Below are 23,152 nucleotides of genomic sequence, written 5' to 3'. Positions count from 1 at the left end.
AATAAAACTCTCCATGTGTAAAAAAAAAATCAAAACAGATTTTTTTTTTTTTCCCCGACAGAGGTATAGAGCAAAAGCTCACACTCAGACTTCACGCGGTCCGTCTTCACGGCTTAAATTTCTTCTCACAGTGTAACACATTTTTATTGCTCGAGGGAAGAGGTAGAATCTGAAAGGAAAGGGAGGAAAAGAGAATTAAAAAATGGGTTAAATAGCGTAGGCAGGGAGAAGCTTTCTCTCTCTTATTACCACCTGAAGAAAAGGCCATTGCCGTTAGATTTAAATTTAATTTACGAAATCGTGTTTAATGCAACTGTTCAGAGCAGCCCATTCCAAATACGCTTTTTGTCAATGCATTTCCTGAGGGCCTTTTAATTGGGCTAATGAAGAAAGCTGCTAATGGCTGGGTTTATCTCCGGCAGCACTGGTGACATTTCATCAAGGCAGGTGGCTTTCCAGGCAATGTTTAAGCTCAGTGGTATAGCCTTCTGTAGTTGGCGAACATATTATTTTGACAAATTATTATAATTTTTCTTAGGCGCAATGGGATTTTGAGGATAATAGATAATTAAACTTCATTCAAGAGCAATTACTTTGTATTATCATATATTCTTTTATAACATCTATCTCATTGCTAATCAGCATTTTGTCCCAGGCTCTATGAGAAACACCTACATGACCTGGAGGCTTCAGAGGAAGGTATATTTTGTGACCAAAATATTCAGAATATTTGAATAAACACACACACACAGATGAGAAGACACCCACAGACACACACACACACACACACACACACACACACACACACACACACACACACACACACGCACACACCGTATGCAGATAGAGACAGTGATGTGACATTTACCTTCATCAGTTATCATCATCCTGACATTGGTACATCAAACCTGCTGTTTAATAATGAGCTGCGGTCGCTTCCTGACTAACGAATGGTTCTGACAGTGGTGTCATTCCCTCCTGTCAGAGACAAAGGTCAGAGGGAAAGTCAAAGAGGTTGGGACCGATGTTTATACACGGATAGACTACACGATTATACCGCACAAAGCTGACATGTTGGAATAGCAATACCAAATGAAGGGCATCATTAAACTCTCCAAGTCAAAAGATGACTAAAGGGCCGTCATCTGACAGGATGAGTTATGATTTATTTTGCTAAATGATTTAAATACGGGTGGCATGGTGCCTCAGTGATTAGCACTATTCTAACACAGGGAGATGATAAGAACACTTTCATTACTGTTTCCACCTTGATGCACTGGCAATCTGTCCACTGTGTTTCCCTATGCGGTTAATGATAACTTTTATTATTTAATAATCTATTTCACATATATTCTCAATTAATTGTGTCAGTTTTTTTTGTTATCGCTCATTACAACTCCAAGATGATGTCCCCAAAGTCCTTGATTTGTCAGATAAGTAGTTCAAAAACAAACAAAAAATATGTTTAATTTGCTCAAACATAACACAAAGAAAAACTTTTAAAGTCTGACCAATGTGAAGCTAAATCAGTAATGTTTGTCTCATTATTATTAATCGATTGCCAAGTACTTTTCTATCATAAGTGTTTTAACTGTGCTTTTGAATGCGTTTTATTGTATTTAATGTTTTTGTTCGAGAACTATGAGAGACAGCATGAAATGTAATTTTCAAGCTTTGTGAAAGTATATGACTGAAAACGACAAGGAGCGATGTCTTTGTCACTTCGAATCAATAATCCGCTCTGAAAGTTTCCATCATCAAGTTTCCAAACACAAACTCTAAATAAAGGACACTGGCAACTGGAGTAACATGTGGCACACAAAAACCACACACAATATCCCAGAACTGTACTATTCCTAATTAATTACAATTATATATCTAACAATTCTCTTATAATATGTGTTCCTCTTTTGCTTCATCATTCCGCATCTGCCCTGAATGCAGTTGAATGAAGTCAGGAATAAAAAAAGGCACACCTTTTCATGTCGGTTAACCGAAATGAAATCATTTCCGTTGAATTCAAACCACGCCGTCTGTCTTGGATAAATGACCTAACCGAAATTTCAAACCTCTTCAGCCCGGACCCTATAAGTCTCTGTCAAAGCTGCCCCAACGCACGTTTTTTTTCTCTCTCCCCCCTTTATTGTAAACAACAATGAAGTGTGATATTTGAAAAAACACAGATGCACCACCGGTGAACTGCGAGCCACCAATCATTTGTAGTCTGTACCCAAAGCGGCGTTTGAATCCCTCCTTCTCATCCCACCTCTTCAAATCCATTGGCTGCCGGGAGGAGCAGCGACAATGTTTAATGCACCATGCGGTGTCCGGACTTCAGTCAGTGAGAGGAAGCGTTCTGTGTGCTTAGGGCTGTGCTACGTGCATGCAATACTAAGTGACGACTGCGCGTGTATATATTGAAGAAAATCACCCTTTTTTTTCCCCCCCCGCTCCCTGACAGCTGCAGACCGACTTGCGCCTGAACGCGGCACCGCTGCTGACCACGTCCTCAGCGGGGACTTTTGACGGGGACCGCGGACAAGGACACCACGCCACTCCGGGAGTCACTCACCCAGCGGTGTTTCGGGACGGGCTAGAATTTAAACAGAACACTGTCCGCCTTTCCAAATATCCACTTTGGATCTACCTTACTACACATCTGGATTTGTGTCTTTTTCCTTCTTCTTCTTCTTCTTCTTCTACTCCTCAGAGTACAATTTCCCTTTTTTTCGGAAGAACGGTGACTCACTGCAGGCGAAAGGCGAGCCGCTGCATCCTAATCAGACAAGCGGAGAGGACTTCAGCTCATTGACATTACAGTCATACTTTTCTGGAGCACTTTTTTTTTTCTTTGCTTTTTTTTTTTTTCTTCTTCTTCTTCTTCTTCTTCTTCTTTCCACTGCGCCGCACTGTAGCCTGCGTGTGCAGCGGAGGCGCGTCGCGTTTCCTTCCGCACGGAGACGGGGAAGAGGAGACGGGCGGTAGCCCACTGAAGTGGGTCGGGGGATGAAACTCTCCCTGAACCCTGCTGCAACTGACTGTTTGGCTTTTTGACAGTTGACGTTGTACCTTTTCGGACTATAGTGGCATACAGCGGTTTCTTTTGGTAAGTTCCCTGTCAATTAAGTGTCTTTGTGCTGCGCAATTTAGTTTATGGCGAAGCCTCGTCTGACGCTCATTTCCAATCGGCTGTTACTCCACATCCATCCCCGGTGCATGCGGAAGCAACAGCTTCTTCCAAGGACCGTTGAATCTTGCAGCGAGAGGGAGAGAGAGAGAGAGAGAGGAGAGAGAGACAGAGGGCATCAATGGGGAGAATTACACGGCTGTGCTGAGATGCTGGCAGCTCATTTGCGTTTTTTTTTTTCCACAAGGCTCATTGTAAATATCCGGATTATGCGGATTTGTTAATGCGTGTAAGAGGCTCATTTTATTCGCACTTATTCAAATAGCCGCCACAACAGGCCGTCTTCAGTCGTTCGCCCGCAGTGTGAGCACATTATTTAAGTTGCCCTATTACGTTTTCAGTCGGCATTCTCCTGATGTGCCGTCATCAAGCCAGGGTCAGGTCGTGCATTGCACATCAGAGATGGATTTAAAAACTGCATTCGCTCTGTAATGATACATGTTGTGAATGAGCTACAAGGGGAATCATTAATTCCCTGATCTGTGCTGCGCAGAGTGTCTTCCCAAGGTTAACTAATTGACAAGCTTCCCCCATAATTGTGGAGATGAATTACACATGAGCACTGTTTCATTTTTGGCTCAGCGGTGGATCTGATTTCTGACTTGCAGTATGGTTGGTGTACCTTTTTTTTTAAGTCTGTTTTTATTTAGGTGACTAATTTACACTTATGTTATAACACATATATATATTTTTTTCTGTTTTTCTTCTTAGGTGGCATGACTGAACTCTTACAATGACTATTCTGTTTGGAGACTGGATCACGTTTATTGCTCAGATGAGTCTGAGCGCTCAGCTGAATATAAATTAGGTTTTCAGCGCCACAGATTGCTAGAAGAGGCAGAGGAAGAGAGAGACAGCAAAGACAATCCACAAAGACAAATGCCAAGGCCTCGCATGATGAACAGAACTCTTTATTTGATCTCGATTAACAGAAACACCAAATTTGAACAAAATATCAACAGGTCCAAGGAAGCGTAAAGGCAACACAGATTATAGCGACTTTTACGGGGTGGGGATGTATCTTTCTATTTTCTTTTTCCTCCTGTTATGGGCTCAAGCCCTGACATTGAAAAACTTGAATTACTCTGTCCCGGAGGAGCAAGGTCCGGGCACAGTGATTGGGAACATTGCCAAAGATGCAAGACTCGGAATCGAACAGGTTGGGTCGGGAGGACAGGGTAAGAAAGCCAACTTCAGGGTGCTGGAGAACTCCGCTCCGCATCTAATGGATGTGGACCCCACAAGCGGGCTGCTGTACACAAAGCAGCGCATCGACAGGGAGACCTTGTGTAAGAGAAACCCCAAGTGCCAGCTCTCCATGGAGGTGTTTGCCAACGACAAGGAGATCTGCATGATCAAAATAGATATTCAGGACATTAACGACAACTCGCCCGCCTTCCCCTCGGATCAGATTGATATTGACATTTCCGAAAACGCAGTGCCAGGGACACGCTTTCCCCTGACCAGCGCGCATGACCCAGATGCAGGGGAGAACGGCTTGAAAACCTATCAAATAACACGCGATGACTACAATCTCTTTTCCTTGGAGGTAAAGTCCCGCGGGGACGGGACTAAATTCCCGGAATTAGTTATTCAACGGCCATTGGACCGAGAAGAACGAAACCATCACACCCTTATCTTGTCAGCCACAGATGGGGGTGAATATCCCCGTTCAGGTACCATGCAGATAAATGTTAAAGTGATCGATTCCAATGATAACAGCCCCGTGTTCGACCTGCCTTCGTACGTCGTGGAAATTCCTGAAAACTCACCTCCTGGTAAAGTGTTGATCGATTTAAACGCCACGGATCCTGATGAGGGCAACAATGGACAAGTAGTCTATTCTTTTAGTGGCTATGCCCCAGAGAGAATCCGGGAGCTCTTTTCCATAGATTCCAGAACGGGGGTCATAAAGATTCAGGGTGAAATTGACTACGAAGAGAGCCCCGTTATCGAGATTGACATCCAGGCAAAGGATCTAGGTCCCAATCCAATCCCAGGTCATTGTAAAGTCACTGTTAAAGTGCTGGACAGGAATGATAACTGGCCGTCTATAGGCTTTGTGTCTGTGAGACAGGGGGCTATCAGCGAGGCAGCACCTCCAGGCACTGTCATTGCTCTGGTCCGTGTCACAGACAAGGACTCGGGCAGGAATGGGCAGCTTCAGTGCAGAGTATTGGGTAATGTCCCTTTTAAACTTGAGGAGAATTATGATAACTTCTATACAGTGGTGACAGACAGACCCTTAGACAGAGAGGTGCAGGATGAGTACAATGTCACCATCGTGGCCAAAGACAACGGCATTCCTCCTCTAAACTCCACAAAATCCTTCACGGTGAAGATTCTGGATGAGAATGACAACGTTCCTCGCTTTACCAAGTCAGTTTACCTTCTTCAAATACCTGAGAACAACATCCCTGGGGAGTACCTCGGTTCAGTTCTGGCACATGATCCGGACCTCGGCCAGAACGGCACGGTGTACTACAGCATAGTCAACTCCAATGTGAGTGGGGGTGATGTCAACACCTACGTTAATGTGAACGCTGCCAACGGAGCCATCTATGCAGTGAGATCGTTTAACTATGAGCAAATCAAATATTTTGACTTCAAGGTTCTTGCGAGAGATGCAGGCTCTCCACACCTGGAGAGCAATGCGACAGTGCGCATCAGTGTTCTGGATGTCAATGACAACATCCCAGTTATAGTTCTGCCGCTGCTCTTAAACGACACAGCTGAAATCCATGTGCCGCGCAACGTTGGCGTCGGCTACATTGTCACCACGGTGAGGGCGGTGGATAATGACTATGGCGAGAGTGGGAGGCTCACATATGAGATCTCTGATGGCAACGAGGAGCACCTGTTTGAGATTGATCCAGTGACCGGGGAGGTGCGAACAGCCCACCCATTCTGGGACGACGTGAACCCCATTGTGGAGCTGATCATCCGAGTATCTGACCACGGCAAGCCGACACTCACTGCCGCCGCCAGGCTCATCGTCAAGGCGTCCAACGGACGTCCTCCAGACGGGCTGCCACGCACAAAGGACAATCAGAACTGGGATATGTCCCTGCCTCTTATTGTAACTCTCAGCATCATATCCATCATGCTCCTGGCAGCTATGGTGACCATAGCGATCAAGTGCAAGCGAGAAAACAAGGAGATCCGTACCTATAATTGTCGAATTGCTGAGTACTCACACCCTCAGCTCGGGAAAGGGAAGAAGAAGAAGATTAACAAGAACGACATCATGCTGGTGCAGAGCGAGGTGGAGGAGCGGGATGCCATGAATGTGATGAATGTGGTAAGCAGCCCTTCCTTGGCCACCTCTCCCATGTACTTTGACTACCAGACACGCCTGCCACTCAGCTCACCAAGGTCAGAGGTCATGTACCTCAAGCCCACTGCCAATAACCTCAGCGTGCCCCAAGGCCACGTGGGATGCCACACCAGCTTCACAGGCCCAGTCACCAGCACTACAGACACACCTACTAACCGCATGTCCATCATACAGGTAAGATAAATTGCACTCCTCTCCTTCACCGTTATGCCACCATTTCCACGTCACAACCCTTAGAAAGCTCCAATTTTTGTGCCTTGTGTCGTAAAATGAAAGAAAAGGGAGTTTAGGACAGACAGAGAGGCGCAAGAGCATACAGGGAAAAGAAGGGAGGGAGGGGTGAGTATTAGACGGATTAAACCATCATTCTGGTGCTCTCATAGAACAGAGCCAGTGACATCCACACAAATCAGTTTTGCTTAAAATATGTCACGGCAGGCTTTTGAAATCAGTTTTCATGTAGACATTTTTCATTAATCACTCAATCACTGTCGTTTCAGTCTTGTGGAATAAAGAGTTTAGCTCTTGGCTGAGTTATAATCAGTTACGTTTTCTTTCCTCTTTTTTTTCAGACCAATTACACTTTAAGCTCCATTAAAAAAGACAGCCTACATGAATATACATTTTTTATTTTATTTAATGTTAACCATTTTCCCAATGCAATGTATTGCAGTTTTTTTTTTAGCTACTGCTAATATCAAATGCCCAAAGCTCAAATATTAAACATGTTCCCACAAAGTTAAACTATGTGGTACATTGAAACAGCACTACCACCTGTCTGCATACTTGTGTGCGTGTGTGTGCGTGCACGTGTGTGTGTGTATATATATAAATACATACATACATACAAGTATACAGGCAGGTTGTAGTGTGTATATATACAGTATAAAAACAAAGACAAATACACAAATGGTGACAGATGCGTGTTTACTGTACCGAGCCACCGATCAAACTATTTTCATCATCGCATTCTATAGCTCCTCGTGGTTAATTCTGTTCATTATGAATCCCGGAGATTTGCAGATTGTACTCATTTTCACAGCTACTTCATGTGTCTTTGAGTGGAGTACTTGGGTCTATAAGCCTTTACCGTTACCAATAACTTCTCTGTGTCTTTGGCCTTAAGCCCATTAAAAGTCTGTCGTGTCAGACGAGGATTAAGGTCTGCTTAAGACAGTGTTGTGGTTCACTGGGGATAATGAGCAGCGGGTGTTTACCTATTGTTCACAAATAAATATATATGTTCTGACTGTAATTCAATAGAAACACGAAACAGATTTTTTTTTAATGTATCATTAGGTTCTGCATCACGATTGGAAAATGGCATTTCTTTTCGTTCCATCCCAATAGGCCGAAACTATTAGTCTCTCCATTAGGCTCTCTGCTCCATCCCACTATTTGCGCTGGATGTGACGATGACCGTGATCAGATGTGACGTGTTCCCACCAGGGAGAAAGGCCACTGTCTGTTGTTCCCACTCTCAGTCTCCACCCTGCTTCTATTAGGAGCATAGGTTAAGGGTCAGCACAGAGACCGTTAAGGCTTCATAATCAGAGGGAAAAATTAATTGCTGGTCCATTCTGCCGGCTGTTTCACTGCTAATGCAGTGGTGATGAATAATGCTGCGCGAGGCTGTTCCACATCCATTTTGTGCACTTACTTTTCACACTCCATTCAGACTGTCAAAGAGAAAACAAGCAAGAGTGGCAACAACATGTCCCTTAGTGTCTTGTTTACAGAGGGACTCCTTGACACATCAGGCGTGCAGGGTGCTCTATTGTATTATTCAACGGAAACCTGTGTAGAGGGAGATGGCCTGAGGCATTAAGTTTCCTCAGAATCTGAACAGAGGCGTATCACTTTCCTCCCCCCGCCCGTGCTTTTGCCTCCTATCTCCGTTCATGTGGACAGTAAGTAACCTGAGTCAGAGGAGAGTGGCTATGGGAAAAATGTCAGGAAACAAAGACAGAATTCCCCGTCCATCGATTCCAAGGCCTCTCAGCCCATCTGTCACTACAGTTGCCACGGGAGGAGAGGCTGAATAGGAAAAATAAATAAAGAGATGGATAAAGGGGGAGTGCATTTTGGCTGCCCAGTTGGTCTCACAAGGGCACCTTCGTGCTGCTGTCTTCATCTGCATCTAGTAGGGCTACTGTGCCTGCCTGCAACTCCCAGACTCTCTCCACACTGCTGCTGGCCTCTAATTATGTTTTATAGTGGTGCACTGGTGAACAGTCTGGGCTTGGTCTCTAGCTGGGAGAAGGGAATAATATGACCATATAAGCAGAGCTCTGCTGGCCTCATCATTGTCACCGCCGTGCTCGCGCCCGGCCCGGTGGACAGCTTCATTTCATCTCTAAAGAGAATTCCTGGGATAAGGAGATGGATGATACGTAATGACGCCTAATTCCGCTTAAGGCGTTGAAGGGAATTACTTAGTGTGGAATCAAGGTTAAAACCAATCTGCTGCAAAATTCCTCTGTGCTCAGGAAGAAGGGATTTCAGTAAATTGCTCCAAAGAGCGAGCCTGCGCCCACTGTCTTGAATCCATTTTAGGATGTTGTCCCACATTATGTTTAGTTCCAGCAGCTGTGCCAGGCTGTGCCCACCGACTGGTTCTTAAGTTTGCTCTGTTGCTTTTCTCCCCACTTTTTTTTTCAAAGGCGCTGCCCTCATTGTTCCCAAAAAGTCAAAGACTCCCGTGTATTACTTTTAAATGGTCCATCATTCATTATATTGATTTGTTTCGATAAGTTTTGAGTGCTGTAATTTGACTCACCATGCAACCTTCATTAAACCGCTGTCTCGGTGGGAGGCCATCGATGTTAGTAAGGTGCAGGTGGTACAGAAGCAAAGGGGGAACGGCTATAAAAGCCGCCTTTAGGTGGCGGCATTCTGCCTTTTGTGGGGTAGCACTGAGATCAGGGTGTCAAGGAGAAAAGGGGCTCGCGTCACTGCTGACTTGTCACTTGGTCGGGAGCCTGCTGCGCCTCTAATGAAACATGTCAGGCATTAATACGTGACAATCACGTGAAATATAGAATACTTTTCTGGCTTTGCCTGCATGACACCTTGTTCGAAAGACTTCGAATGACAATCACTGAATTTACCGGGAGACAACTTATCCGTGATGTAGAAACGAGTTTCCCTCGGAACAATTTTCTAAATGAAGCAACGTCTTTGAATTCATAAAAGGACAGCCGCATCATATTAAGTGAATTTCAAGAATGCTGGGAAAAAAAGCCATTAATAGCCGTGACCTTGGTCATTTAAGTGGTGCGGATGCAATTTAGGACGTAAAATGTTTACTCCTTTTGATCTGTTTAGGTTGAGCATGTGCATGCCAACAATGTAGCTGCAGCAGATGTTGAGAATAGGTGCTTCCAGGAATGGTCATACTCTGCATAATTTAGAGAGATTGTGTGTGTGTGTGGGTGTGACATCATTGTGTATTCCAGGCATGTGATTTAAGCCTTTAGCTGGCAGGCTCCGTGACAGAGCCCCTCTCTTTTATGAGCGGGACAATCTTGCATTTGTCCGAACCTTGAAACACCCTTCCTCCAAGACACACTCACACGCGCGCCCACACGCGCACACACACACACACACACACACGTAACCGGGCATGGGTTGTTTTTAAGGATTCCACCGACAAGTCTTATCAAAGCCTCCGCTGTATATTGTATTGAAATTGCTCCCACACTTCAGTAGCCACTGAGGCAATGAATAGGAAAGCGCTCTTTATTTCATTTCTCTCCCTCTCCCTTCATCTTTAGATAACTGCTTTCCTCTGGAGCCTTCTATTGAATGAGTTTGGTAAACCTGTAATACTGATGCTGGATTGAGAAGCTCAGCAAAATCAGTCTCAACAGTCATTTATAGGTATGAGAGACGATTCAAGTAGCCATTAGTGATTTGCGTCCTTTTGTCCCCCAGTTGAGCTGTCCTGGGCCACGAAGCTAGATGTGTTTTACTTGAGCAGGCCAGTACATAACACACATACAAGAATAATAATGATCAACTCCTTAGGGTGTATCTTCAAATTCACACAGATAAAGCTGTTGGTACTGTACATAACACTACATGCTGACATTCTGAATGATTAATGCTGTTCTACTCGTCTTCATCTCCGAGCCAGCTCACATGATGGAAAGAACTGAGAGGAGGTGCAGTCAGACCACAGAATGTTGTCAACCCGATTCAACCGAAATATCGAAATTCTGTCGATGAATGTTTGGTTCATTAGCGGTATTTTAGTTTGCAGAGGGGCTTGTTTAAGTACAGATGCGTCAGCGCGTCTTAAAGCCGAGGCAGAAGTGTAACTCGCAGCACAAAACAGCAGCTATATTTGCATCCTCCTTCATTAATAAATCATAGCGTTTAACAAATCAAAGGGAAGCGGAAGATGTCACGATAAACATCAGAGGTCTCTCGCTACACATTTGTGAACATTTGGCGAGGGGGGGGGTGCGGGGGGATGGAGTGGAGGGGGGGGGGAACAGAAGCTACCTACTTTCTAATATGAGCAGCATTTGAGTACTCATTTACTTTCCCGGGGTCTGTTTGTGCTTTGATGCAGCATGAGAGAAAGGGAGCATGACTGTACTAATGTCAAGGAGACCATTCTCCTCCTCTTTCCACATTGACATTTTCAAGTTTTGGAAAACGAAAAAATGGCAGAAATCTGCTCTGGTAGGAATAAACCCCAGTGATATGTTAATGTCATCCATACCCTCACTTTTCATGTTTTCTTTGGTCACTGTTTCCATGGAAAACATTCAACGGAGCCAGACTGGAAATTCTTCAAAGATTTACACAATTATTAGTTCATTGGCAGAAACAAACTACGAGTACTGTGAAAATGTGTTTGAGATGGGGGGCGGGCAGCTGTGGAAGTGAATGTTTTATTTATTGCAAGTTCTCAAAAATCAAACTAACACTGCAAAATAATATTATACATATGTATGTGTATATATATATATATATATATATATATATATATATATATATATATATATATATATGCCCAGTAACTTAAGTAACAGTATATATATATATATATATATATATATATATATATATATATATATATATATATATATATATATATGCCCAGTGACTTATAAAAAAATCTGTTAGGGTCAAAATAAAGATAAATAGACAAGACAAATATGTATGTATACATTACAGTGCTCATATTGCCCAGCTACTAGAGGTCTTTTCAGCCAGCTGTTGTGCCTTCATTTGGACACAACACTTACGTCTGCGACCAAATTATATTATTTTTTTACAGACCTCCCATTCTGGCAATACAGGAAAACAGACTTTTTTTTCCCTAGAGCAGTAAAAGAGACAGGAAATGTGAAGTTGACTTCTGTGATGCTTTCCAGATTGTCCGGACAAATTAAACTAATTTCCTCCGTTAAATAAGAAGCAGCCTATTGGAGATGGCATGGGCACACTACTAGATTGTCAGTAGACGAGTTATTGCACGTTTGTGTGTGCATGTGTCAGTTTGTGATGGCTGGGCAGTGGATGATTGCAATTTTGCAATAATTCACTCACACCAGAGCTTCAAAATATCATGTCATGCCGATGCCGTCGTGTCAACTTGTTGAGCAGCGAGTGCCATTGTTAAGCTTGCTTTAGCTCCCGTAGACAGACTGGCATTCAAAGTGGTTTCAGATCATGGCCTATCAGACTTTGTAATTACTTTTCAATTCTGTTCTAACACGGCTCTCGGGAGCATGATTTCTGTACTTTGCCAGTCATTTGTCTTCTGTGCGGCTGTTTGCGCGACAGTGTTTCTTGTTTTCTTGACCCCACTGATGTTACTCGTTGTCCAAATTTCTGTTGCATTTCAAGTGCACGCCTACACAAAATGAACCTGAGCATTTTCTCACCCAATCCTATTACTGTTGGGCGTTTTCTCCTTCATATAAATTCTTTCCATACGCAGATGACATTTTGCAGAGAAAAAAGAGGATTGTGTCAAAAAAATCTGTTCATGCCCCTGCTACATTCTGAAGTATTTACCTTGGTGCTGCTGCCATTGTGCTCACACAGCTCAGGCAAAAGGAGGCAACCTAGCATCCACAGAGGTCACAAAAACAAGAGAACAAAACATAACCTTCACAGCGGAGGGATCTAAGATTCTGCTGCCTTGTCTGTGCACGGGTGCATGCACATGCACACGCACACGCACCTGCACTCCAGCTGTGCTGTGAAGCACCGGTCTCACTGGCTCTTTCAGATTAGAATTGGCTTCCCTGTAGGGTCCGCCTGCCCCTGAGGGGCCTTTAGATCCCTCCTGGGGTCTTTTAGACCGAACGTTTGGAGCAGCAGGGGACCGGAGCTGCAGCAATAGATGGGTGTATATATACTGTGTGTTTGCGTGTGTGTGTGTGGGAGTGGCCTCACAGTAATGTGCACTGAGATGTGCAGCACACAGAGGGCCACATCGGCGTACATGGCATGGCGATGTATTCTTTAAACCGCCAGCAGCTGGGTCTCCTTGCTGTAAATCAAACACTTTCAAAGTCAAACAAAGTGGAACTCGCTCTGCTGTGCCTTGGCTCCAGTCCAACCTGAGAGAGCTTTTATTTCTGCCACATCTTCCTTCACTGTGCCCCCTAGGCATGTGCTGTAGAAACAACACGCTGCTCAAAGAATGAGTTATGTGAATCTGTTCTCACCTTCTATCTCATTAGTATAAGAGAAATGATTTATCCCTTTCTCCCCGAGTCTCTCTCTCCTTGTCCTTGCCTTCTCCAGTTCAGCACTTCTTTAGCTTCCTCAGTAATGTGATTAATTGATTGGAGGGATATACCATGAATACAATGTAATTTCCTCTTATTCCACCGAACTACATGTCAAAACAAAGCGGCTTTTAAATGTGCTTCTCTTCCCCCATACAACCACTAGAGTACATTGCAGTTGCCTAATCCAGAAAACAACAGTTTGTTTTGGCAATTTGAGAAGAATTCTTCGAAACACTGTAATCCTGCCAGTGTATGTTTGTGTATGTGTGTGTGAGAAAATCCGCCAATCTAATAGGAGAGATGCCACCGTCTCCTCTGTTCCTCCTATCCATAGCCCAGCTTGAAATCGGACTCCCATGTCTAAAGCTCTGTGTGTTTGAGGACAATTGACAGCCACTGTGCTCAGCAGTGGCTGTTATGTGTTTGTGGCAAAAGAGGCGAAAGAGTCGGCACTCTCCAATGTTATTGCCTAAACAAAAGGCTCACTAAGTGGCGGGCACACAAGATTTGTCATCAATCGTCTGACTGTTTCTGCTCTTCAGTGAGCATCGGCGACGCTGAGTGCTGACGGCGTATTGAAAATGGTATATTTGGCCGATTGCATCGCTCCCTATTGTACTACACAGATGTACTCAATTGTCCCCTCACTGGGTTTATGTCTTAGAGGGAAATCTTTTTGGGGACTTTAGCATTCAGATCAATTGCTGGTTTGCTTCATTTCTTATTGATTTTCCCTTTTCTGTTTGCTACTGAAATGCTGTAATTCATTTTCTACCGCTTTGAGCATTGTTTAGTAAAAAAAATAAAGACAACTAGTGTTTGCTCGCTTTCTTCCTGGCTTCCTCCTGCTATTGCTCTTATTCCCCTCCTTTTCTGATTCTCTTTCTTTCTCTCTCTCACTGCTCTTGTCATCTCGGATAAGCGATGCAATTGCTCATGTTACTGACGACCCAAGCCAAATTCATAACGATGAGATTATCTTGTCAACAGTACAGAGTGTATATGTCTGCCGTATTGATCTGCGCACAGTCTTAATAAATGAAGTACCAGGATGGAAGCGTTGGCTCAATGATAACACTGAACAGATCTAGCTATTTGTACACTCAACACTGCTGCGATGATGAATGAAACTTGTGTATTCTGCCCTTCTCGTCTTTCTTCCCTTCTACTCTTTGCCTCGGCTCTCCTCTCCCATTTCCAGATTGATGGGGTAAAACAGCCCCTCTCCCCACACACATTGTCTGAAATGCATCCTCTCTGAGGTCAAGTTGACACGCCTTGTCGATGTACTCCCAGGTGGAGAGACATGGGTGCTGCTGAGGTGGGAGCCAATCAGATAGACTGCAGGGGCGGGAGAGCGGGGAAGAAAATTACTTGTGTGTGTGTCTTTTAAATGACTGCGGTTTGAAGGCGAGGTTTATCCGTGCATTTGAAGAGAAGGTCAGCAGGTTTAGAGCTTGAGATTATGTGTGATTGTTTCTTCTGTGGGCTAGCTGATTAATGTCAAAGCTGTTCTGACAGATACTTAATGCACCACAGACGCACTTAAAAGAGACTTGGTGGACCTGGCGTCCAACACTTTGACAACGGAGCATTATCCTAAATCCTCTACTGTCAGTTTATACTCAGGTATATGGACAGCATCCTCCCTGTCTCCTATTCCTCCTTTTCCCAGCCCCTCCTTTGCTCAGATCCCTCTGACCTGATACATATACAGCAGATCGGTCACCTTGAAGTGAAACTACACATTGTCCATCTGTGTGTGTGTGTGTGTGTGTGTGTGTGTGTGTGTGAGAGAGTGTGTGTGCGTGTGCGTGACAGTGCGTGTGTGTGTGCGCGTTCGCTTGGAGAGACACAGAGGGAGAACCCAGGTGTTTGAGAGTGCACTTGTGCATGTATTGATATTAGACATACAATATGTGTGCTTGCGTTCTGTGTTTATATATCTGCATCTGGCCTCGGTTCTGGGCTTGGGGGAAATATCTACAATCCTTTCATCCACGGAACGCTTTTTTTTTTCATCAATTCAAATGGAATTATTTTAATCTTTTAATGTTTTTGTTCACAAGCCCTCAGCTTCTGTCTTATAAACCTGCAAACCAGAACACAGTTATGGATGGTTGGTTTCAACACAAAATTATAGCTTGTTTCTGTAGTCAAAATTGATATGAATACTGGATAAGAGGGCTTTATAATATCAGTATGAAAGTGTGTTTAGATATGTGCTTTTCATAGCCAGAAAACAAGTTGATGGCACTCCAATTTTAGTTTGCAAGGCTGCAAACACTCTGAATATCTGAAGAACTTAAAAGTATCATTTTTAATAGCAAAATGAGTAGGACTTGAGTTGCAATTATTTAAACATGTTCAAATCTGGTCCCTCCTCCTCAGCTCAACAACCTCATAAGCACACGCCCCCTTGCCGCAATTCAGTTTTGGGTGCTCGCCAGTGGGTGAAAGCAAACCCCAGAGTCACTCTAGTTTTAGAACAAGCTTTGTCCGCCTGGTGTTTCACCTTGCCATATTTCCACAGATGGGTCCAGAACACAGCAAAGACAATACAGGAATCAGGCAGCGTCTCTGCAGATACAGACCCACCGACACACTTCTAGTGGGCCTCGAAGTGATGATTGCAACATATATTTCTATAAATCTATACTTACCCACTCATTCTCACTTTTAAACATTTTTATGGGCGTCATGCGTAACAAACACACTACATCCGTGCTTGTTTGTTTCCATTCATGCATGTCTGTCTTGAAACGTACAGCACGGTGGGCCTGTTACCTCTGTAACAGCTTTGGGGTTTGGGGCTGAGTTGGCTTTAGATTAATGAGGGTGAAACAAGGTCAGTGCTGACCCAAGACTTCAGTTAACGGCAAAGTTGTTGTAAACTATTGATGAGCAAGTACTGAATGAACAGGAGCTTACGCACCAAGTTAACCTCCTGCACCCTTTCATTGTTTTTACTCCTTTCCTCACAGTTTCAACAAGGTATGAATAATTCAACATCAAGTAAAGTCCTCTATACCCAATGATTTCCCCTTATCAGCGATCATAAGACAGGTCCCAGTTGTCAAATACAGTTTTAGAAATGCATGTGTTGACCGGAACCATATAGGTGTTTTTGTCTTGCTCTTATAGAATGATCCCTTTTGGTTCCATCTGCAGCCCTTCAGGCGATTTTAATGAGAACCCAGCAAAAAGGGCTATGCTTAGAAGCATCTGTACGTGGTTCCACCACACAGACGCCTCTCTTGAGGTTTGATCCACTTTCCAGCTTCCAGTGCTAATAAGAACCACCTAGAACCCTTTTATATTCCAAGGGTTTAATTTAGAACACGCTCAAGTTTCCTCATGAGACTCCTAAAGAGCCAGGGCTGATGTAGTGTAGCGCTACCCACAACAATCATACTTCACAATCATCATTTTTGGGGCTGTGTGGATGGGGAGGATCTATAAAAACTAATGCTTTCAATTATCCTTGAAGATGTCTATCTTCCAAAAAGTGTCTTTGAATGAATATGGTTCGTAATGGCACCATTTGTCTTACACAGAACTCATCCCCCCCCCCAAAAATCCAAAAAGTGTACTTTAGAAGCAATGGTTCTGAAGTACAGCCCTCCAGAAGAACCTTTATTTCTCAGTGTACACAGACCAGCTGGTTAAATGTGTCTACACAAAACAACCCAAGTAGTGAGGGAAAACAATACCGCTATTTTAAGAGACCTACCAAACTGCTGTGTTAGGCTTTTTTTTGTATTCAAATATATATATATATATATATATATATATATATATATATATATATATATATATATATATATATATATATACATATATATATATATATATATATATATATATATATATATATATATATATATATATATATATGTATGCCAAAAGCCACAGTTATCTTTTACTCCTGGGGCCAAACTGCCACAGAAGTAGATTGTGCTGCTAGGAGTACAAATGTGCCATTTTGTGTTGCACTTCCTGTTCAGAGCAGAACAGAGACTGGCTGCTGAATAGTCAGTGTTGTTGTTTTTTCCAACGATAAAGCTGCGAGGAACTGCAGACTTACAGAAGTAATATTGCAAACGATAATTGCAAATATAACTTTGCCTGTAATACTTGAGTTATATTGGTCTGGTCTGGAGACATCTTTGTAAGTAAACACACATATACACCATTCCATCCACCAGTAGATTCATGTCAGTAAATGTACCTGCATGCCTTCAGTATGCATGCATACCTGCCTTCAGTAGTCAGTAATGGGAGATATGACATAATTGACTAATTTTATGGTTATTCATGAGCACCACATGAATGGACAATGGAGCAGCCTTAAAACAAACACCCTAACCACATCATGTAACAAACTTGGTGAAACGGTATACTTGTTTACATAATTTGGGAGATTGTGGCATACACCTATTAGTTTCTAGTAATTATCTTTCCATCCAGGTAAGAATATGTTTGTAACGGTTAAAAATAATAATCTTGGGTTCCTCGACTGAAACACTTGAATTCAAAGCACAAAAAGGGTCACAGTCAAAGGTTTAATTTACTTCCAATTTAGCAAAAAATAAATAAAGATTCACTTGGCCAGCTTGCTGTAATATAGAGCCTGTGTGTTTCCAATGTAACAGCTTATTGTAATCTTTCCCCGAGGGGATGTTGGTCAACATCATAACGCTTTATTGGTAATGTCGTCCTCTTTAGTTAGATAAGGATGTTACATTCCATAATAGCTTAATCAGTCCTTTTAATTAATCAATTACATGGATATAAGTTAGAAAAACAGATTACATATATATTTTTTAAATTTGTGGTAAACAGATTATGCTGTTTTACTTTATGCTTATTAAGACAAGCCGTCTCAGCCATTTTGTTTATACAGGAATTAGTTTAGCCCATCATTTGATTCCTCATCCGTCATGAAATAGGCTTGCGTGTGTGTGTGTGTGTGTGTGTGTGTGTGAGTGAGTGTGTGGATATACACAGGATGTGCACACTTTCGAGAGGTTTGCACCTTATTTTGTATTTTACCAACGCTTCGTTGATCAGCTCTCCTCTTCTCTTCAACTCAATGACAGACATTATTTCAAAGGATAAATGTACTTTGCAAACCCCCTAAAAACCTTTACTGACAGACTCTTTCAAAGCTGTTTCAGGAACATTATGTGGGATTTGGTTATTGGTAGAGACTGAATATAATATTCATCATGACTATATTTCCTTTAGTGCATAATCACGTGAAACTTAGAAATGACTTGGTTTCATTTAGAATGAGCCGTCTATATCTTCAGAGGGAGCGGGTCCCCTACACAGAGTCCGCTATGTTGCACCGCTAGGTTTCTACAGAAGCCCAGAACAGACAAATCAAACACTGGCTCGAGCTGAGGTCTTTTCCCGTTTTTATGTTAACTGAAGGCCATCGTAGTTCCCCCAACACTCTTGTAAAAAACGAGGGGTATTCAGTTGGTCGCAATTTGCAACTTCAGCACTGGATGGCACTAAAACTTACACACTGCTCCTCTACGGCAGATCTAGCTATCCCACTTGTGCATAAGCTAACTCCCATAGAAGTTTGACCAAAGTTATCATTTGTAGACAGAAGAGACAATTATAACTATGCTTGCTCGGGCTCCTCTTGAAAAGGAATAATAAAGCAGCGATAACCGCACAGGTTGAAGGAAATCAGCTTTGAAGTGTCTCGTCTCTCTCGATGAAGAGAGGCAAGCACAATCACCTCAGCCCTTCCTCCGCCCTATGCATCCCTTCTTTCTGTCTTTTCTCTTTTGTATTTCACCTACTGATGAGTTCAGTCCTCTACCGAGTGTGTGGTTAGAATGTCAACTATTTCATTTGTGTCCCTTTTTCTTACTATATGAAGTGGCTGAATTGAAAAAAGAAAGCATATTGTGCCACTAAGACAACTTGATGCTTTTCACTTTGCGCCTAATATACCTCTGTAATGACACTGTATGGTCAAGGAAAATAATAGGCAATCAATGTAAGTGGTTCCATATTAATTATTAATATTATGTCCTTGCTGTTGAGCAGTGAATACGTAATTTCAGAGGTCATGCTTTTAATGCAACTGTATGTAAAAGCCTCCAAAGTGCTACTTAGCCCTATTTAATGAAGAAAAAAAGCTTTCATAACCAAATAAACATAGCACAATGATAAATGTTATGAATTATGGCAAACATGATTAACAAGATAACACTATGGAGTTGGGTTAGAGCCGACTGCTGCTCAGTAGTCAGCCGGCGGTTTGATATTTGGCGTGTCGTTGGGGAAAGACACTTAACCCCAAAATTGCGCCCGTAGCTTTACCTCCAGTGTGTGAATGTTAGTTAGTCCTGATAGGCAGGTGGCTCCTTGCATGGTAGCCCCTCCCATCAGTGTATGAATGTATGGGAATTATGACATGAAGTGTTAAAGCACTTTGAGTGGTAGTAAGACTAGAGAAGTGCTGTAGAAGTACAGTCCATTGACCAATTATCATAGTATTTCTACAAGAAACACTGTCACAATATGTCAACTCAGTGTCAAGTTTAACACACATGTAGATGTGGGCTTCTTTATTCAGCTTGAGTGGTATTTATAATTGTCGAGTTCAGCACAATTAGAGCTGAAAAGAGAAGAGACCTGTCCTTATGAGAGATAACTTCAATTATTTTTTTACCAGTTGTGGGACAAATCATCGATACATTCTGGTTCAGTCTCTGGTGACATCTTTTGATTTCATTGGCGCTAATTCCTCAGCTTGGTCTCTTGCCTTACTGAGTTGTGTCCTTCCTTCCTGCACACATTTCTGAAATATTCTATGGTATGTGGTGTTCTATCCATAAAATAAAAAAAATAAAAACCTTTTCATAATGACAGAAATTGCACATGCATTAAGTTCATTGAAGGTCAGTCACATGGAGTGTCAGCTCACTCATTCATGTGACAGTTACGGTCACCGGCCATCCTGTGACAAACATTGTGGTAAAGAGGAAAATCAACAAACCGTATGCAGGTGACTCACTGTAGCTAATCCTTCTGCACAAAACCCTGCAGCAAGGGCTTTTTCATCTTCTGTTGTCTGACCAGTAAGGGGCATATGAAGTCAGTCAAGGCACCAACTGGGCTTCATAGCTTATAGATACCAAACAACAGGAGACGGATAATCCTGCATCTCAAAACATTCTGATAACAAAGGCTGTAGCTCTTCCTGTTGATTACAGTTGAATACGCAGCATGGTTTCAGGGTCAGGGTCCAGTATGTTTTTAGTGCAGCTGAGAAAACAAAACACAGAATTTCTTTTAATTAATTTTTTAAAACACTAAACATTGGCTCATGGGCCATAAGTCTGAATGAATGGGACTAAGATACAGCTGAAACTAGCTGGAAAAAAAGCTGTATTTTTCAGTTGAGTAACCCAGTAGAAAACTCTGAATAAATCAGACAAATATTGAAACAAATATTTTTGGTGGAGGACAGCTATTCAAAGTGTAGTACACCCTCTAATTGACAACGAGGAATGTTCTTTTCCCTTAGACGAACCACTTCCTCCTCATATAGATATTGTAAAGGCATTCTAAAATACTGTGACAATTAAACCATCTCCAAACTATCCTATGTCACCTTGAAATCCAAATTTGTCTTCAAATGTGTAAGATATCCTTTTTCCAAATCTCCTTTAAGTACCGTCCAGAATCATTAGCAAGGTGTCCATCTGGACTGATAAGACCTCACTGTGGCGGAAATCTGTCTGGTCTCCATTTACCGGCACCAGTGGCACTTCCTTACTTCTCAGGAATTCATTTGGGCCTGACCTCTTGTAAGTTATTTGAAAGATAGTGGAAGATATTTAGCAGGCAGTGGACTGTGATGGCTTTAAGTTCACTTAAGCACATTGATTGATTGCTCTGTTATCTCCAGGAAGATGTATAGGACCAGCTAATTAGATTTGATCACTTACAAATGCTACTCAGCCACTAGATAATCAATGTAGTCTAATTATTGTCTCGTTTCTCCGCCCCTTTTCCCTTACTTGCCTTATAATCCTCTCACTTTGGCATTTTGCTCAGCTTTTTTGTTTCCTTTTCTTATTTCCTGCTCGTGGGGCGTCCCCCTTCACTGGTGGGTTTTCTTTCTATTTCAGCTCAATGTCGCTCTGTTTTATCCTCCCCACCCTCCCCGTTTGGCTGTTGCTGAGCTGCTTTGACAGTTTTCCAAGAGGAATAATCTACAGTTCCCTTGATGGTTGCGCGCACATACGCAACAGAGACATAGTTTATCAAATTAAAAACTGCAGTCCAAATCTCATTGGCTTACTGACAAGGTTATAGTGGATTTGGATCGACTCACACCCCTCCGACACAGAGAAACACATGCGCTCACGCGCATACTCACGGAATGAGTGGTACTATGGGTGTTTCTTGAAGACAGTGAAGGACAAATGCATGTATCATGCCTAGCAGAGAGAGGGGGGTGTACTCTTGTTTTTTTTAAATAAAAGAGCTGTCCAATGCTGTGTGAAAGAGAAGCTGCAATTTGTCCTCTTTCACAACCCATACCTAAGATACAACCACACATGTACACAAAATGCACAAGTCGATTCACACAAACATACCCACGTAGCAACGGCCAATGACCCGAAATGCACAAACAAGGCGTGAGAGTAGAATAGCACTCCAATAGGCTCTTCCCATTTGTCTCAATCGGCCTTCTGTCTGCCCGGTCAGTCTTTGGGTCTCAATGGGAATACAGAATAGAGTGCAGCTTTTTAACACTTACTCAGCCTCATTGTGTTCAGTATCCCTCTGACCTTTGTGGCCTTGCTGCGTGGACTTAACACAACGTATCATGCAGTAGGCCGACATTTCAACATCAGACGTATGCACTTCTCAACCACACTACCAATGAAACTAACCTCGGCCGATAGCTGCATGAAGTGCATTGACCCTAAACTGCTTGATTCATCGAGGGATATTTAGGTCCGATGCTTCTCTGGGGCTCTTAGGTCAAAGTCTCATATTTAAGATCCATATGCAAGTCTGATTTTAAAGCCTCAGAGGCCAAATACACAGATTCCACAGTTTTGGTCTATTCAATTCAGGTCAGTTTAGTTCAGCTCAATTCAATTCACTCTCGTTCAATTCTGTTCAGTTCATTTCAAGTCCCACGAGAGGAAATTAGAAGGCAAGAAGTGCAAGCATGCAACATGAAATACTCAATGATACTTGCAATGCTAAATGAATTTATGTACTGTATAATTCAGTGTCTAATATTAAAAAAACTACTGAATATCTAGCCAGTACATATCACTCCCCCCTGAAATTATCCTGTATTCATTGTTGGCTCTGACTGGCTAAGTACAAAGCAGCCCATACTGGCCATTATCGATCCATTAATTGGAAAGTGGCCCATTGTAGTCAAAGGGCTGTGTAGTTATAGACAGACAGGAAGAGATGGAGGCTTAAGATCAGCCTGGACTCTAATTGGCAGGAAAGAGGTTTCTATGAAGTGGCGTAATGTGCTTTTTATTGGCTTGTAGGGCTGGTGGGCGGTAGATGGATGTTCAGCACATGCTACTTTACTTTTTTTCTCTTTTGATAAGAAAAAAAGCTAAAGCTGTTAATACAATGCTTCAGGATTTAGAGGTGTATATCTATTTAACACACTTTCAAAGGACAGTAGACCATTGCCATTTCAAGTTTAGTTCATCAACTACGGTGGGTGAAAAAAAAAAGATTGTCTTTTGTTTTATTACAAAACTGTTCTGTGTACATTATATAATTTTGATATTTGCTCTTTGTTTACAGGTGCGGCAAGTAAATTAAATCCTGTAACAATAAAACCTT

General features: G+C 42.6%; 1 protein-coding gene across 2 annotated transcripts in view; it reads left to right on the top strand.

Annotated features, from left to right (window-relative positions):
- Positions 1-2,352: 2,352 nt before the first annotated feature.
- pcdh17 (protocadherin 17) overlaps positions 2,353-23,152 on the top strand; it is a 55,762-nt gene continuing 34,962 nt past the window's right edge. The window contains exons 1-2 of one of the 2 annotated variants that reach the window (XM_068579623.1): positions 2,353-3,106; positions 3,899-6,488. In XM_068579623.1, the coding sequence (XP_068435724.1) occupies positions 4,203-6,488 (2,286 nt within the window). In that variant the 5' untranslated portion in view covers positions 2,353-3,106; positions 3,899-4,202. Of the gene's footprint in view, positions 3,107-3,898; positions 6,699-23,152 lie in introns of both variants that reach the window. The other variant, XM_068579622.1, reaches the window with a different exon arrangement.

The sequence above is a fragment of the Clinocottus analis genome, unplaced genomic scaffold, assembly GCF_023055335.1.
Source record: "Clinocottus analis isolate CAN_PGR_092001 unplaced genomic scaffold, fCliAna1.0.p SCAF_1, whole genome shotgun sequence".
Classification (NCBI taxonomy): Eukaryota; Metazoa; Chordata; class Actinopteri; order Perciformes; family Cottidae; genus Clinocottus; species Clinocottus analis.
This window is presented reverse-complemented; position numbering and strand designations above follow the sequence as displayed.